The following is a 16525-nucleotide window of genomic DNA, read 5'->3' as shown; positions in this document are numbered from 1 at the left end:
ACTGGCGCGCATATTGCATTAGGGAGAAGCTGGTCTTGCGTAACGACGGGCACAGCTCCCTGCAAACAGCTCTCCTTAATGGATGGGTCTTTCTGCGGTGGGTGGCGTGTGCTCCACCGCTGGCCTCTGTGCGGCGGGGTAATGAGTGCTGATTGCGAGCCCGTCGGACGGGAGCCGCCGCCTCTTCAGAAGGGTAAATACGGGGCTTAAATGGCTATCTCCAGCGTTAGCGTGGGCCACGGTGCTGTCAGCGGGACAGCACGCAGGCTGCTGGGCCCAGGCCGCCTGCCCAGAACACTTCAAAGGGGACGTACGCCGCATGTGACGCGCACCCCAAATATCCCGCCGCCACGCATTATTAAACGAAGTCTGTTCCGTCGGAGGAGGAACAGAGATAAATAAATGCTTTCGAAGGTCATTTGTTTTCTATATGCAATCTTTCGCCAATTCGCCAGGAGCATTAATACGTTTTTTGAGTGAATGCCAGGGTTCTTATTTATTTTTTTATTTATTTTATTGAGCCTTTTTCATTGAAATCATCTGTACCTGTGCAGTTACAAGGCTGTAGTCTACACACACTTAATCCATTTTGCACTTACCTCATCTTAATGGATTTGCGATGCTCGTTTTCTTTGGAAAAGCGCAGGTCCAGGAGCCCTGTGTTCGATACGCTTCATTATTTCGATGGAAGCTTGCCCGCCTGCATGGGCCTTTGTGTGCTGGATGGACGTTTGTTTGTAAAAACGATCCCCGGCGCGTGGTGTGAGATTTACGCTGTGTGAGGTCATCTCGTGTTCACCCGGCCCTGTTCTTCTCCCCGTTCGTCGTCGCCGGCGATATTACAGTCGGGGAAAAGCTGTTCTGGTTAACGTGTGGGTTGAGCTGCCTCATCTCTGTCCTGCCTCGGACCGCGCTGTCATCTTTGGAGGAGATGACAGCATTAAGGTCTGTCTCTTGTGTGGTTTTAGTGTGCGTTTTAAGACTTCTTGGCAGCAGAGGAGAATTTATCTTGAAGCTGAGTTGTGGTACACAGTCAAGTTGAGTTTGACCAGATATGAGCTGGAGGCTTTTGTCTGCGGACTGTAAGCACCCGAGTGACAGGTGTGGGGGTCCCTAGTGAGCGATGAGAAATGGTCATCCAGGCTGAATGGCACCCAGGTTGACACGATGGCCAGTTACCCTCACCCTGTGGGGCCCTACCCCCTGACTGCACTGGCACTGTTCTGATTTGATGTCCAGACCGTGGCCCCTGTCCACAGTGCCTTAACAGGGTGAGCTTCCCAGCAGCGCACCCGCCCCGAATGATTTTGATCAATACTAGGGGATCAAAGATGCGGCAACATAGAAACCTTTTTTTCATTGCAGAACAGGTAATGCTGTAGTATTGTATACATTCAAATAAAGGAACCATCCATCCATAATTAGATCCATATTTGTATTTGAGTTTCACAGCCACCTCTTCAAGGTTTTCATCTTTCCATTTGTCGATATTTCTTGAGTCATAACATTACATTACAGTCAGGATTGTTATCCAGGGCGACTTGCACGGTTTTCACATTTTTACATAGTATCCATGTATACAGCTGGATGTACTGAAGTGGTTCAGTACTCTGCTCAAGGGCATAACTGCGTTTCCCTTGAATGCCTCTGCTCACGGTCAGGGGGTTCTTCGGTAACAAACAGATAAACAGACACGTTTCAGCCTGTTCCCCGAGGCCGAGAACGACTACATTAAACCCGTTCGCCCGTTCGAGAGAGAGCCCCGCGTCCCTCGCCGAATCCCATGAGCCAATCAGCCAGGGGCCCGGTCCCCGCCCGCCGCCCCGATCTCGTGCTTCCCCGAACCGACGGCGGGGCGCGCTTTCTGGTGCCGCGGCAAGGCGACGGGCCACCCGCCGGCTTTTCTGGGAAAAACATTGCGGTCTGATATTATAATTGCCGGCAAACTGGAGCGGCTCACGCATTTGGGGGTGAGGAACCGCGGGGTCCTTCGAGATGCTATCAGACGGTTACATCAGGCTTCAGACGCCAGCGGAGGCTCAGAGGTGGATAACATCCACGGAGTTAAAGCCCGGCCAGGCTGCTCGCATTAAGCACAGGCAATATTAAACTTTGATCTGTTCTTCTATTCCCTGTCACTGCACCACTTATAGTTTCTTGTGTTGCCGTTCTTTCGGTCCTTCATGTTGAGTAGATGTTTCTTGTTTGTTATTTATGCGTGGGGCTACTCTGTAATCAATATACAACTCCAATTTATTCCCATCTTGTTATGTATTAAATGTTATGGAATAAGACCTTGTGGTAATATTTAACAACCCACTCCTTATCCCTGATCCTAACCTAAGCCCAGCTTCAGGTCTGTTCCTTACCATTAGTGGGTAAAGCAGTGACACAGCACATGTATGCGGTTGCATAGTACTGACACACATCTACTGTAGTTACGCAGTCACATAGCTACTTAATGTTACTGTAGGTCTGACCCCTGAACAGAATAGAGTTAAGAAATCAGGCATTTCCTGGGCAGTGATTGGACCGCTGTAACTTACTGGTCTCCCTGCCTCTGCCATTAGACCTCTGCAACTCATCCAGAATGCTGCTGCTCTTCTGGTCTACAGTGTCCTCATACTCAGCCATGTCACTCCCCTTCTCATCTCCATCCACTAGCTATCTATGTATCTGCTTGCATCAAATTCAAAGCCATAGTTCTAGCATATCGGGCAAACAGCTTTGATATGTCTTCAAAAAAATAATCAGACCCTACACACCTTCCAGACCTCTTCTATCTCTCGTCTCCTCTCCAGACCCATCGCTATAGATAAGACTCTATGCTTAGTCATTCTGTAACGTAATGAGTTCCAGTTACCTGAACTTGGAAAGTATATAGATTGAAAATAACAGTTACAAGGAAATGATTATGATCAGCATTATGCACCACTGTGGTGCAGAGTTCTAGGAACTGGGCTTGTAATTCCAAGTTTGAGCTCAAATCCTACGTGGGGTACTGAAGTTGTGCCCTCAAGCATGAATTACTTCATAATAACATACAGCTGTCAGTAGCATCTGCCATCAGCGCATAGACTACAGTACAACTTTTCAAACCGAAGCTCAACAGGTTTTTGCCAACGTCAATGAGGATTGGAAATGTATTGTTTATTTTTTTTCCCAATGCTGTGATGTCTTATGTAGTCATTTTTGTTTTCGTTGTGCGTATGTCAGAGTAATGAACTACGCTCTGCATTTTTAGTGCTTGTAATGTATGTTTTTTGACTCTGATACCACAATCAAAGTTCCTGAATTTCCTTTAGGAACACAAAGCTATTCTATTATATTTTGTTCTATTCATGTTAAATAATCTGTTTGTCAGTATAAGTGTAAAAGCAGTATCAGCTGTAAGGTACAGTAAAGAGCTGCAGATGTCCAAGCATGTGTTTTAGTGGTGGTATGCATTATCACCCACACGTTGGTCTTTCCCAATGTCGGTGGTTAACAGGGTGTTCGGTTCCAGCGTACGCAACCCGCTCAGCATTGCACGTTATGTAAGGACTGTTTTTAGCGCCAAACAGCTACAGTTAAGCTTTTTGAGCCACAAAAACAAACTGAAACTCGAGTCGAAACCTGAGCGTGTTTACGCCTGTTAAGCCCAGTTATAATCAGGCTGCGTGAGTATGGTGAAGAAGGGCGTTTGGGGGATTAGGGTGGGGGGATTGGGTCTGGTCCCGCCCCTGGGCTGGGCGCTGGAGAATCGGGCCATGCACTGGGATCTGAACCTGTCCCGCACCCTGTGGCTGCAATCTCCCCTGCCCTCAGATGCACCTGGACTGTGACACGCCTGCACACAGCAGGCCGAAATCGCCTACTGTAAATGTGTGTGTTTGGAACTAAATTACAGTTAATGGGCCTCACTCATGAAACATGCGTATGATCGTATTCGATCGTTAAACTCTGTGTAAGAATGTTTCCACAAACATTTTGGCATTCATCTTTTTTTTTTTTCTTATCTATATTTGTTCCTGGCAGCTAATCTCATGAACAGGATTGCACATAATTTGCAGTCAGCATTCATCATCTTGAACACCTGGGATATGCACAAAAACAAAGGTCTGCAAATGTGTTATGAATTGAATCCCATATTGGTTTTTCATAGGAACATTTTTAAGAACAAAAGTAAGATGATTTAAGAAAAGGTTTGTGAATGAGGCCCAATATTTGCTTATTCCTAGCCCTATGTCTTACATTTTTATCAATTTTAACAGTGTTTTTATGAATTAACTTTATACAGTTTGAACAAATGTAACAAAATGTAGTACATTACATTACATTACATTACAGGCATTTGGCAGACGCTCTTATCCAGAGCGACGTACAACAAAGTGTATAACCATAACCAGGAACAAGTATGACGAAACCCCTAGAGAGAAGTACCGGTCCAAGTACAGGGAACAACCGCATAGTTCAACTTGGACCCTGATGGTTAAACTGATTAACACTAACAACGAGAACGGCAACAACGCAATCTATGGAAAAATAAAAATAAATAAAAATACAAGTAGTCGTTAAGACAGGCGCATCAACTAAGTCACCTATGAAACAGCTGCCTAGTTACAACAATATTATTATATGTTAAATATTATAATATTATTATTAATAATAATAATAATAATAATAATAATAATAATAATAATAATAATAATGCTTTGTATGTTGCCTTGTCTTTAGTTTCCTGTTCTTTGAATGAATAAGTAAGAGACAAAGCTGAAAAAATGTGCCATGTTCCATGACAATGCTGCTGCTTTTAAAGGATGAAAATGGCCTCCGTTAAACCACAGAGAGCCATAAAGAGGGATACTTTGCAGCTCGTGCTCACTGCAGTTAAGCTGACAAAGGCTATCAATTAGGGAGGTCTGCAAGCAGACTGGAGGTCATTCAGAAGGCAGGCTTGGCACGGGCTTCAGCCGCAAGTCTCCCCGGAAAATCGAAGCGGTTATAGAATTTCAAAGGGAAAGAGAAATACAATATACTTCTGTTTACGGGCTGAACCCTGAAGATTACTCGTGGCTCAAAATAATCTCGGTCCTTATTGGCAGGTCTTATTGTAAACATTGCCCTCCTCCCGAACTTATTCTGTAATATTGTCTCTCTCTCGCTCTCTTTCTGTGTTTTTCTCGCTGATTTTTTTGCTACGAGAACAGTGAGGTTTCTTTGATGTTCTTAAGTACAGAGCGGAAACTGTCCAGTCGGTAAGGTTTGTCATGTCCTGCTGTGCTGCAGGGGTTGTTTAATGCAGCGGGCCAGCGGGAGGTCATGGGATCTGACAAAGAGCTACGGAAGGTCCAAATCGGCCAGCCCCCCCCCCCCCCCCCCTTCCCCCCGCCCCTCAAATCGTTCACTAACCCTTAATAATCCTCTCATTTGGAATCTCAAATATTCGCACCGGTTGCCAGGTTCGACTTCTTTGCCCACCTGGGTGATCTCGCTGCGACACCTGGGTGGATTGGGGCCCAAACCCCTTTCTCAGGTGGGGGAGGGTCCGTGAAATCCTTTCTTTTTTTTTTTTTTTGCGGTCTCTGTCTCCTAGCTGCAGATTGGAATTCAGCTCCTTGCTGGAACCAAGAGCTTTGTTAGTTCATTTTCTGAAGGTTCCCTGCCAGGATTACTATTCCAGAAAGAAGAAGCTGACAGCAGACTATCTTGTCAAGATACTGCAGTCATGGAAGAGCATTATGATCTAGAAGGCCTGCTGATAAAAATCAATGGGCGCTTTGCTCTAACTTTGAAACAAAGCGAAGGGAATGCATCTGGACACAGTATATTCTTTGGCTATGGAATATTCCGCGTTACACAACTAGCATTTCTCATGCTTAAACCTGTAGCTCACCCGGCATAGTGTGACTCATTCTTCCCGGTCTTTAAGACGTCATTGCAGGTGATTGTGTTTACTGTCAGACTGTAGAAATGTGAGGTCAGAGAATTGATAGCCCCCAGGCTCAATTACATCAACCCCCCTCCCAGACTCTGGCAATTGAGAAGGCAAGACGAGATAGAAGACCAAAACAAGGGTATTATTCCTGAACTTAGGATATGAGCTTTGTGAGATATGGGGAGTCAGTAGTGGTCAGATGGAACCTGTAAAGTGAAGCGTGTAATGGTTTGTTTTGTCTTTTTGTTGATGACACAGCTTCCTGGGTCGTCCCCTGAGGGCGGAGCCAATGGTGCCTGCACCGCCATCAAGGAAGAGGAGGAGGAAGAGGAAGCACTGAATCCATCTGAGAACAGTGAGAGGGATCAGAGCCCGACCCCCGCTGACTCTGGGATTTCCCAGACCTCAGACGTGGCCCAGAGTCTGCAGCAGAAGGTTCTGGAATGAATCCCGATCCGGCAGAGGGCCCGGCAGAAGGGCCCCAAGCAGGCGTCACTGTCGTCATGAGCTGTGCACTGTCGTCATAAGGTCCCGCACCCCCACCAAAAAAACAAATACGGCAAACCCACCCCATGCCCCCCCCCCCCTTCTCTCACTCCTACACGTGCACACCAGCCCCAGCCAAAAAACACTGAGTTTATGCACCTGTCACCTTTTTTGAGAGAGTATTCATCCTATTCACTTTTGAGTGGCAAAACCTTTATATTCTGGCTCCGTCACAATCAGCAAACCCACCCATCCTCCACCCACCCCCCTCCCTTCCAAACTTTTTAGCTGCTGCCATCTTGCCAACGGTTCCTGCTGATGTATCTATGTTAGGAAATGGGGGAAAAACTGCATCTGTGTTTGAGCCTCTCACTTAATTTTCTGAAAAGTATATATATCTCTATATCTAGACTATATCTCCTTCATATTGCCATATAATTCTTGTGAATGTTTTTTTGCTGTCAATGCAGCATGCTAAAAGAGATTTATGAATGTTGAAAAACATGACAGCGAGCTTTATGTTGGAAGGGATCTGTGTATACGCGGTGGCAGTAAACCTTAGGGGAAGGCCAGCTTCTGTGGCCTATGACTGATCTGTGTATACGTCCTCTGCTGCCACTGCTACTGTGTGTTCCAGCTTTGTTTTGAACAGTGAGCGTCTGAAGGACTCCAATCCTAAGAGGTGAGGAGAGGAGGGAGAAAAATGTGATGGGTAAAGCAAAGTATGAAAGAAAAGCAGGAAAACAATTTAGAAGACTTCTTACAACAGTAACTTTAGACGTCCCTTTTCGGTCTGTCCAAAATGCCTTCAGTCTCACCCTGAGAGGATTCATATGGAAGGTTCCATCAAGGAGAAGGAAGGTTCATGTTATGGCCAATCTGCAACAAACTGGGATTATGACAATATCAGTTCAGACAAAAACGTTAGCTGCAGAGAGCAGTTGTATCTAAGAAAGCACTCGTAGTGTTTGATGGTTTAGTTCACTAATTTCACTTTACAACATTTTTCCTGAAGTATGAAAATGCTGTGATGGTTTGCATAGGAATGATTTTACCAAATTCACTTTAAAACTATGGCTGACAGTCGGCTTTCACATGATTTCATCACTGTGTGTGATGCTTATGAACAGGAATAGTGAAGTTTTATGGAAGCATGTGAAGTCCTGTTCACCCTGCTTCTGTGTCTGGGTAATCAATGTCATTTAAATAGATTGATTCACTCCAAACAAATGCACGCACACTCTTAGCTAATCCTCTGTCTGCACATGCTTCTCTAGTTATTATACAAGAGAAAAAGTTTGTGTCTTGGAAAATATCTCTTGCTCAATTGTCTTTATGAGATTTCCCCCCTAGTCCTCTTTCAGGAAAGACTTTTTTTAATTTTGCATTTTAAACACAGCATGTACACAGGAGCCCCCCCCCCCCCACCTCCACCCCCCAACGAGAAATGTTCTTCTTTTCTCCTCGATCTCTTTATTCTTTTGCCCTGTTGATATCATCAAAGGAAACTCAGCAAAAACCACAAGAACATTCCGTTTGAATCAGGAAGGGTTCCAGCGCCGGACCCGTGAAATCTTCCTTGTGGGAGTTGGAAGTGTACAGCCCTGATTAAATCAAGACATGGATGTGTTCTGCAGTGCTCATTGCGTATTGATTTTTCATTTTAAGTCCCTGCGCTGCCTTTTAAGTCCAGAAACCAAATTTTGTACGTAGTAAGATATATCCAGAAAACAGATCTGAATTATGCTATATTTAGAAAATAATTCTTAGAACTGCATGTTGAATCTATTAATAATTTAGGAAATGAGACATGTTTTCTTTGGTATTGGCTGGATTCTGTCTGCAAACATTGAATTATGTGGTTTGCATATTTTCTGTGTTTACTTTCCTTATTACAGTCTCAGCATGGCAACGTAAATACAATAAAAGAATATAATTGCATTTACATTGTCCCTTTAACGCAATTCAGAGGGATCAAAGGGAGGTGGAGGTGAGTGGGGAGGGGTGGTCTCACCTTAGCCAAGACCAAAATAACTTCATCTACATTTCCATTGTTTATACACATTTCAGCTATAAGATAGCCTACTTCCCTCCTTTGCTGTCCCCACAGGGCTGGTGTGTTCTCCATATACAGATAGTCCTTTCATCTTCAGCGTTATTATTGGGCCTGCGCTGTCTCACGGTCACCTTTTAAAAAGTCCCCGGTTCGCATCCGCTCTGTTTTCAGTCTTCAGACTAAACTACACTGCGCGGAGAAGAAAGCAAAATGGCGTTTACGCTACGAACCTGAGCTGTAAACCGGCTTTAATGCCGAAGTCTGTTTTCTGTCGCTCGCTCCGTTGCCGTGGCGCTTCATCTGCGGTTCTGGAAGCCTCCGCGGTCTCATTGTTACTGTATGTCCCGCTCTCTGCTGGAAAAACAATCCTCGCTCCAAGGACGGAATTAGAGGATCCCTGGAGCGGCATGGCTTCAGATGATTAATACTGATGGTATTTTATTTATTTTTTGCCGGGAACACAGCACCTCTTGTTCCCGCCGTCGCCGTGCTACACTCATTACTCCAAGCTGGGAGAGATGCAGGCGTTCGCTAAACCTCCCAAACGAAGTCAAAATGCATCAGCGACGCGGGGAAAGGTGTCCACAGGGATGCAGGGCCATGCACCTGGCTGATAAACGAAGCACATTAACCACTATGGGTGCAATGTATTAGGAAGAGGTACGGTATGTACCCACAGAAAACCTATTGCTCTAAGGCAGGGGTCTGCAACCCTGACCCTGAAGAGCCACAGGGTCTGCAGTTAGTGAGCAACCAATTCAGACCTGAGAACTCAGGTAATGCAAGTTAACGGTGAAAGTAACTTCATTAATTGATTGTTTATTAAGTGCCTCTGTGTCTATGGGAGTTTCCATCTAAGAGCAGTGCTGCCCTTTAAGAAAGGCACTCCCAGAGAGGTTCACTGATAAAGTTCTCATTTCAGCTTTTCATTTATTCTTTAAAGATGGGAGGAATCTCTCCGAATAAATCGTTCTAAAGGCCCAAAACTTTTCTTGATTGTAAAACTGTGATAACCAACAGCCCTGGCTTTGTAGTGTATGAGACAAGTGCTTGCTTTATTGGCGTGTATTTTTGCTCTATTTCCCGTAGTGCGTTTTTGAACTGTAAAATGGGTGGGCCTGTACAGTAGGGGTCAGTCAGCCCAATTATGAGAAAAATTAGCAATCAAAGAGCCAAGAAAGAAGACAACTAAACCACAGCCGCCAGGGTCTGACAGCACAGATCACATACCATTCCCACCATTTTCAGTTCTTTGGCCTCATTGCATGAAGACGATTGACCCATCTGAGGCTGTCCAAATGCAAAATGAGGAACTTTCCCATGCTCTCTCTGTCCCCTGTGACCGAGTGTATGCACCTGCATGCATCATGCTGCCCTGGTGTCACAGTCTGTGTGCACCAACCATGGCGGTAGAATATCCAGGTTCAGAAAATATGTCTGCCCCAGGATTTTGTTCCAATTGCCTGGGTTTGCTAATTAGCACAATTCTTCCGCCAGGAGGTGGGACTAATTAGTGAAATCAGCTGGCTGAGTTTGTGGGTGGAAGAAACACGTGACTTTTACTTCCTGGCCCCAGGATTAGACTGTGTACTGCTGTGACAGTGACACACTAGAATTAATACATAGCACCACTCCCAAATAATGCAAAATAGGTACAAAACGCTTTACTCCACACTGATTTATTCAATGACATGACATTTTAAATTCAAATATCACCAATATTTACATTTAGTATAGTTCAGTATGTACAAATACATCAGGTTTATAGACATTCATATGCTTTAGTAAGCTGGCCTTCACCCTATCACAACAGTGACAAATAAGGATGGCAAAACGGTAACAAAATTGTTTTCAGAATTTTCACGTATCTAAAGTTTACAAAGATGTCAGAGCTGCATGGTGTACTAATCTTGCGAGTAATTATTTTTAAGGCAAGCTCTTTCGACAGTCAGTTTTCACGCTACTGGGAACCACGACAAAGAGAAAAACAACCGGCAGGAAGTCTTTTGTGCGGCGTACGGATCCTGAGTGCTGTTAAACTGAAGGAGACAGACGCGGCGAGATGCAGGGTTTTATTCTGACAGGTAGCAGGAGCCTCGATGGCACCTGAAAGCTATATAAAGAGCGAGTGCGTCAGAGGGCTGGGAGGCAGCCCGCGCCTGAAGTGAGAAACGGTGCCGTCGCTAGTCACACGTGCCTCCGCGTCTTCTCCGCCTCACCGTGCGTGGGGGCGGGGGCACGTGGAGGATCGCGGCCGCGCTCCCAACAGGCGGCCTTTATTCGGGCCTCCTCCAACCCTGCGGTTCGAGGGAGGTCATTCGTCGACGTCCGTGGAACATTCTGAATCCGTATTTTGACAGCTTACTGATGGCCAAATCAAATCAAATCAAATCAAATCAAATCATTGAGTCCAAAAACCATATCAAAATGGCGTGTTCGTCCTCTCCTTGGATTTTGCTGGCTTGGGTGGTGTCCAGAATGTTCGTTAGGCTACACAGCCACAGTGGAGCAGCTTTATGAACATCATACAGGTTTATGTTTAGTTTGCTGTCAGCAGGCATTTAGCCACGTAGGGGACCACAAAACAGAGCAGAAGAGAACACGCTGTACAGGCTGTTGTCATAGCGCCGTCCGTTCGTAATACACAGAGCACAGAAGCCGATAGCATGGCGGCAGCTTAATTGGTTCCCTATGAATAACTTAAAAGAAAAACGTCTCCTTTTCGCCTTTTTACAGCTTAAGCAACCAGAGTTCTGTTAATCGACAGTTGCCATGACGGTAAAACCGAACACCGGGGGGGAGGGAGAGTATTCTTCGTCCCCCCCCCCACCTAGGCCTTTCTCCTGGCTCGCAGAAGTGGCCGCGCCCTCCTCCCGCCTCTCGTAAGGTTTCCGTTTCCGTCTCCGGCGACGAAACCGGGGGAGCCCGGCGGCGCTCCAAAGCGAGAGCGAGAGCGGCTTCAAGGGGCCGATTGGCTGGAGCGGGCCAGACCGGGTCCCGCGCCTACACGTGCGCGACCGTGTGTGTTTACGTGTGCGTGCGTGTATGTGTGTGTGTGCGGGTCTTCCCCCTTCTTCTTCTTCTTCTGCTCCTCCTGGCGGGTGCGGCCGGCCCCTCACAGCGAGTCGGTCCGCTTGCGGGTGAAGACGGCCGACATGCTCTTCACGATGCCCTTGATGCCCGCCGGCTTCTTGGCGGCCGACCGGGCCTCCCGGATTCGGTCGGCCAGGCCGTGGAACACCATCAGCACTCCGTGGTAGTTCTCGGCCGCCGACACCTCGTAGAACTGGCAGTCCGTGGTGAGCGCCAGCAGCCGGCCCTCCTCGCTGGTCACTGTCCGCCGGTGGTGCAGGTCCCGCTTGTTGCCCACGATGACGATGGGCGTCCTCTCCGCGCCGGCGCAGTCCCGGGCGGCCCTGACGCGCTGGACCAGCTTGGCCACGGCGTTGAAGCTGGCCCGGTCGCAGATGCTGTACACCAGGACGAAGCCGTCGGCCCACTGCGTCTGCTTCTCCTGCGCCGAGCTCTCGCTGAGCCGCTCCTGAGATGTGAGGAAAACATGGAGGACAACGTTAACTGCTGCGATCATCAGAGCAGTTATCAGCGCTGCAGTCATCACAGCAAGATGAGCTGCTCAAAACCACTTTCTGCTGGGGAAAACCAGGTAAGCTAGACAGCCCATCTCTCCCCACACGATGCTTTAATGAATGCATGTTTAATCGTGTCTGTCTTTCGTTTTAGTTGTGTCTCTAGTCGTATAAGACATTCATTTGTTTCCCTGTCCTTAATTATGAGCTTGATTGTGTAACCTATCAGTCTCAGTAACTCACAGAACCACCAGACAATATTTCATTTGAAAATGAACATCACCCTCATGTCAGAAACAGTATGCATATAAGCAGAATGACAAAATGCAACAGGGCTGAACCTTTTCCATCAATGAAAAGTAAATATCAGGTGTTGAGGGGTTTTTCTTTGTACTGATTGAACTTTGGACTCTCTAATTACTGTATTCTTTTTCAAGTTGAAAAGATTAGCCGAGTCCTGTGGCCCAGAGAATGGATGTCACTAATGATGCGAGCCAACTCGTGGCTGTAGGCTATAGATCTGTAATCAGTGAGGTTAACACAGCAGTATTATTTTGCACCCAAGACAAACGGGAACCTGGTGGCAGTACAGGCAGCATTTCGGCAGTCTGGATAAACAATGGCAGCATTAAACTGTTTACGCACTCATCTGGTTCTATCGCAAATATGATTTTGCTTAAGTGCTCTAATGGTAAAATGCCAAATATTCTGACTTCTCTGCCAGAATAAATACAAACTGCCGCCACGAAAAACAACCGGAGGAAAGAAAATACTCTCAGTTCGGCGTTTATGGTCATAAAAGCCACGGTAAAAACGACAACTGAAAAGGCAACATCCTTCTGGCTAGTTTTCCTCAGTGTTTGTTTTAAATGTAGACTTTTGAACCACAGAGTGAAGATAACTGCACGTTATTTTCCTGTGTAGCAGAATATATATTTTTATTCCTTAGACATATTTATTAATACATAATGAAAGGCAGTACTATGAGTATTGATTACGCACTGCTTCAGGGAGGAAATAAACACAGTAACGGCTGTTAATATTTAAAACTAAATGTAGATGTAGATGCTACTTCACCTGCGAATACGGGGAGTCCCAGATACCAAAGGCAATCTCCTTTCCGTCCACAATAACATTATGACTGTAGATGGATTCTGTATAGAAAATCAGAAGTAAAAAAAATTAGTTGGAAAAAGCATAATTCGCTTGAGCCATGTAAGTGTTGTTCATATAAGCTTTTTGACGGTCCAGGACTGTCACAGAGTATTTTAAACGGTGCACTCAATTATAATGACAAAAAACTCACCGATATCTCCGTATTCTCCGATAAATCTCCTGGTCAGGAAACGGACCGTAAGCGCTGAAAAGAACACCAACACCATCAGATTCATCATCATCATCATCATTCTCAAAAGAGTAAAACAAATATGAAATCATTATAAATTATAATAAAAAATAATCAGTCTTACCAGATTTCCCAACGTTATCTGTGCCCAACATAACTATATTTACATCCATCTTCAAAGCATTAGGTCCAGTCATTGCTGTTGTAAATTCGGCAGGGTTCGAAAACTTCAGTACCATTTGCAAAGCCCACTAGAATCAAACACACCCGCTCAGGCAAACAAGCGCAATGATAACGGCCACTCAAATGGAGTGTGTAAGAACTCTTGGGGTCGTTCCATTATTTTCAGGAGGGGTGGGGTGTTTCAAATAGAAATGAGTTCAAAAAGATTTTGATGAACAAGCTGATCGCATAAGTGATGCTTTTGAATAAAACGAATTATGACCGAAGTACAGCATTTATTTATTGTCAGAATGTCTGTTTTCTATTTTTCAATGACACTTGAATATATTGAAATGGTATCTTCCAAATGCATGTAAACAATCTTACCATGCATGCGCTTGGCAGACTTGTCTGGAAGCGCGGTGGGCATGTAGAGATTTCTCCTCTGGTATACCAATTAGTGTAACTATAGCCTACTGGCTGCACGTGATATGACAACATACGTTGTTCGTGGGAGGTGGTAGCACGTTTGTGGCAACCCTCCACAGGGATTCACAACTGCAGTGATGTCCGTATTATGAATAAACACATATTTTGGCTCCACGTTTTATATATATTTTTATTTTTCAACAGAATTGGAGCTATAAAATGAGGTATGGGTGACAAATTAAAGAAAAAACCTGAATAAATGAGTGGAGAAGCATAACGAATGAAGATGCTTTAATACAGGTGTACTGCGTGATATAATTAAACAATTAACGTCCTATCATGCCATGTGGCGTGTATGAAAATGCTAAGCAGGCTCAGTTGACCTTGATTTTGGATGAAGATGGCACGAGGAAAAGATCTAAGTGGCTTTGAAAGAGGTTTTCATTATTGGGACTTGGATGGCAGGAGCCTCACTCACAAAGACTGCTCAACTGGCTTGTGTTTCAATAGGAACCATGACTAAAGTGGCATCTGCATTTAGATATGTGAAAAAGACGTCAGTAAATAAAAAATGTTTGAACATTAGTGCGATATGTAAGGAAAAACAGAAGAGCAACTCTTCCTTGGGTGACTGAGATTGTTAATGTAGGACATGATCAGACTGTGTCAGCATGAACGGTCCTTTGACAAATTACATTACATTACATTATAGGCATTTAGCAGACGCTCTTATCCAGAGCGACTTACACAACTTTTTACATAGCACTTTACATTGTATCCATTTATACAGCTGGATATATACTGAAGCAACGCAGGTTAAGTACCTTGCTCAAGGGTACAACGGCAGTGTCCTTACCCGGGATTCGAACCTGCGACCTTTCGGTTACGAGCACAGTTCCTTACCCACTGTGCCACACTCCGTCCCTAATACATAGAGAGGGATATTATAGTATGGATGCAGTGCATAAACCCCTCATTACAAAGACAAATGCACATTTGAGAGTTAAGTGGCGCAAAAACTAGGCACTAGTCTACAGAGATGTTGAAAAAAGTGATAGTCAGATGAGTCATCATCCTTCACCATATTCTCAACAAGTGGGTGAATGCATGTGTGGCATACACCAAGAAGAACGGTAGAGTATGAAAATTATGTGAATCATATGCTATGGCCAGCGCCTTATTAAGACATTTTATTATGGTTTTTCCTTTAATTTGTCACCCATCTATATGTTTGAATGTTACATTTATGTAAGTCACAGTTTGAGAACTGGCTTTTAAAAGATGTTTTTGTTTTCATCATAAAATCGACCCTCAAACCCGGTGTTCAAAATTGTTGTATTTGCAAAGTCCCTAATCCAGTGTTTGTTATTATTTTGGGTAGGTTTATAATATTAAATAATAAATTTATTAAAATATGAAAGACATATCAGTGATTTAGCTCCAAAACCTTTTCCTCTCTCATTCTTCCATTTCCCTAATTATTTTTGCTTGACTCCCCCATAATCGGATAACTTAAAAACATCGGAAATTGATCTCCTTATTGAAATACAACAATAAAATACTTCAATGAGTGCCTCTAAATTTTATAGCCCTCATCACCAGGTACTTGCTTCTGACCAGGTAGCTATCCCACGATACCTTGCATAAGAATGCTTGAAGGAAAATGCTGCCTGCTGTCTCTTTTGTCTGCCCACAAATTAATTTGCATCTGAATCTTGGAGGACTAATGGACCTGATGTATATTGTCAAGTTTCTGATAGTAGTTGCCTTTTTTCTGCTCATGTTTGTCAGGTGGGACATGCTGTAAGGCACAAGACCACACCGTCGCAAATGCTGGGGGAGTTAATCCAAGGTGTCTATGCATGTGCTGTGTAGGGTAATAATGTGGATCTTTATTTGGGATATTGGCCTAAGACAGGACCCAGTTCAGGCCTATATTTAAGAGATTGATTCTGTAATGTAAATTCATCCACCATTTTTCATCACAAATAATGATTTAAAAAAACTTCCTCAAACCGTTCCTTTATTGAACCTACATTCAGATCATGCAGGCAGTCCTCAGCTGTACCGTTGACTTGGCAACAATAAACATTAGCTGCACAGCTGTTCTTGGCTTTCTTTAGTTAGGCACTCAAACAAGTCCTATGGAAATATATGTAAATCTTTGGAGTCAGGCAGAAGTTACACCAGATTCTATTGAAAAGCAGTGCTAACATCAACGATAGAATGACACATTAATTAGCCCCTTGCTAGCATTAGCGTTATACCCAGGCTACTGTGTGCCCCACTGATCAATGAACAAAGGTGTCAGCTGCAGAACAAAAAATTGTTTCTGCCATTTACAAGACTACTTTATAATAGTAGAGCAGCAATATTTGATTATATTGTATTGAAACTTGTCATCACTGACCAATTAAGTATGACCTACATCTGTAAATCCATAGGCTACCTGATGAACATGTTTGAACATGCAAAAGCTTTGCTTGGAACTCCCAACATTTGATATTTTTTTACATCTGTTGTATATTGGAGAACCAACTAAT

General features: G+C 44.5%; 2 protein-coding genes across 3 annotated transcripts in view; one reads left to right on the top strand and one right to left on the bottom strand.

Moving 5' to 3' along the window:
• The window catches only part of plin1 (perilipin 1), an 89175-nt gene extending 80831 nt beyond the window's left edge, over nucleotides 1-8344 (top strand). For both annotated transcript variants that reach the window (XM_035396495.1, XM_035396494.1), the window contains one exon: nucleotides 6176-8344. In XM_035396495.1, the coding sequence (XP_035252386.1) occupies nucleotides 6176-6364 (189 nt within the window). In that variant the 3' untranslated portion in view covers nucleotides 6365-8344. The remainder of the gene's footprint in view (nucleotides 1-6175) is intronic.
• Nucleotides 8345-10122: 1778 nt separating this feature from the next.
• Nucleotides 10123-13684, bottom strand: LOC118214937 (ras-related and estrogen-regulated growth inhibitor-like protein). The gene is made up of 4 exons (XM_035395237.1): nucleotides 13516-13684; nucleotides 13353-13406; nucleotides 13124-13200; nucleotides 10123-12000 (listed from the first exon to the last, which is right to left on the bottom strand). The coding sequence occupies exons 1-4, from the start codon at nucleotides 13628-13630 to the stop codon at nucleotides 11575-11577; spliced, it is 672 nt and encodes a 223-aa protein (XP_035251128.1). The 5' UTR covers nucleotides 13631-13684; the 3' UTR covers nucleotides 10123-11574.
• Nucleotides 13685-16525: the final 2841 nt, after the last annotated feature.

The sequence above is a fragment of the Anguilla anguilla genome, chromosome 16 (genome assembly GCF_013347855.1).
Source record: "Anguilla anguilla isolate fAngAng1 chromosome 16, fAngAng1.pri, whole genome shotgun sequence".
Taxonomy (NCBI): domain Eukaryota; kingdom Metazoa; phylum Chordata; class Actinopteri; order Anguilliformes; family Anguillidae; genus Anguilla; species Anguilla anguilla.
Note: the sequence above shows the minus strand (reverse complement) of the source record. Positions and strands in the feature narration are given on the sequence as shown.

Excerpts from the sequence above, each read along its gene's own strand:
- LOC118214937 (XM_035395237.1), bottom strand. The coding sequence starts at position 13,630 with ATGGTACTGAAGTTTTCGAACCCTGCCGAATTTACAACAGCAATGACT. Across the intron at positions 13,407-13,515 it reads AGATAACGTTGGGAAATCTG|CGCTTACGGTCCGTTTCCTG; the intron begins GTAAGACTGATT and ends TGTTCTTTTCAG. Across the intron at positions 13,201-13,352 it reads CGGAGAATACGGAGATATCG|AATCCATCTACAGTCATAAT; the intron begins GTGAGTTTTTTG and ends TTTTCTATACAG.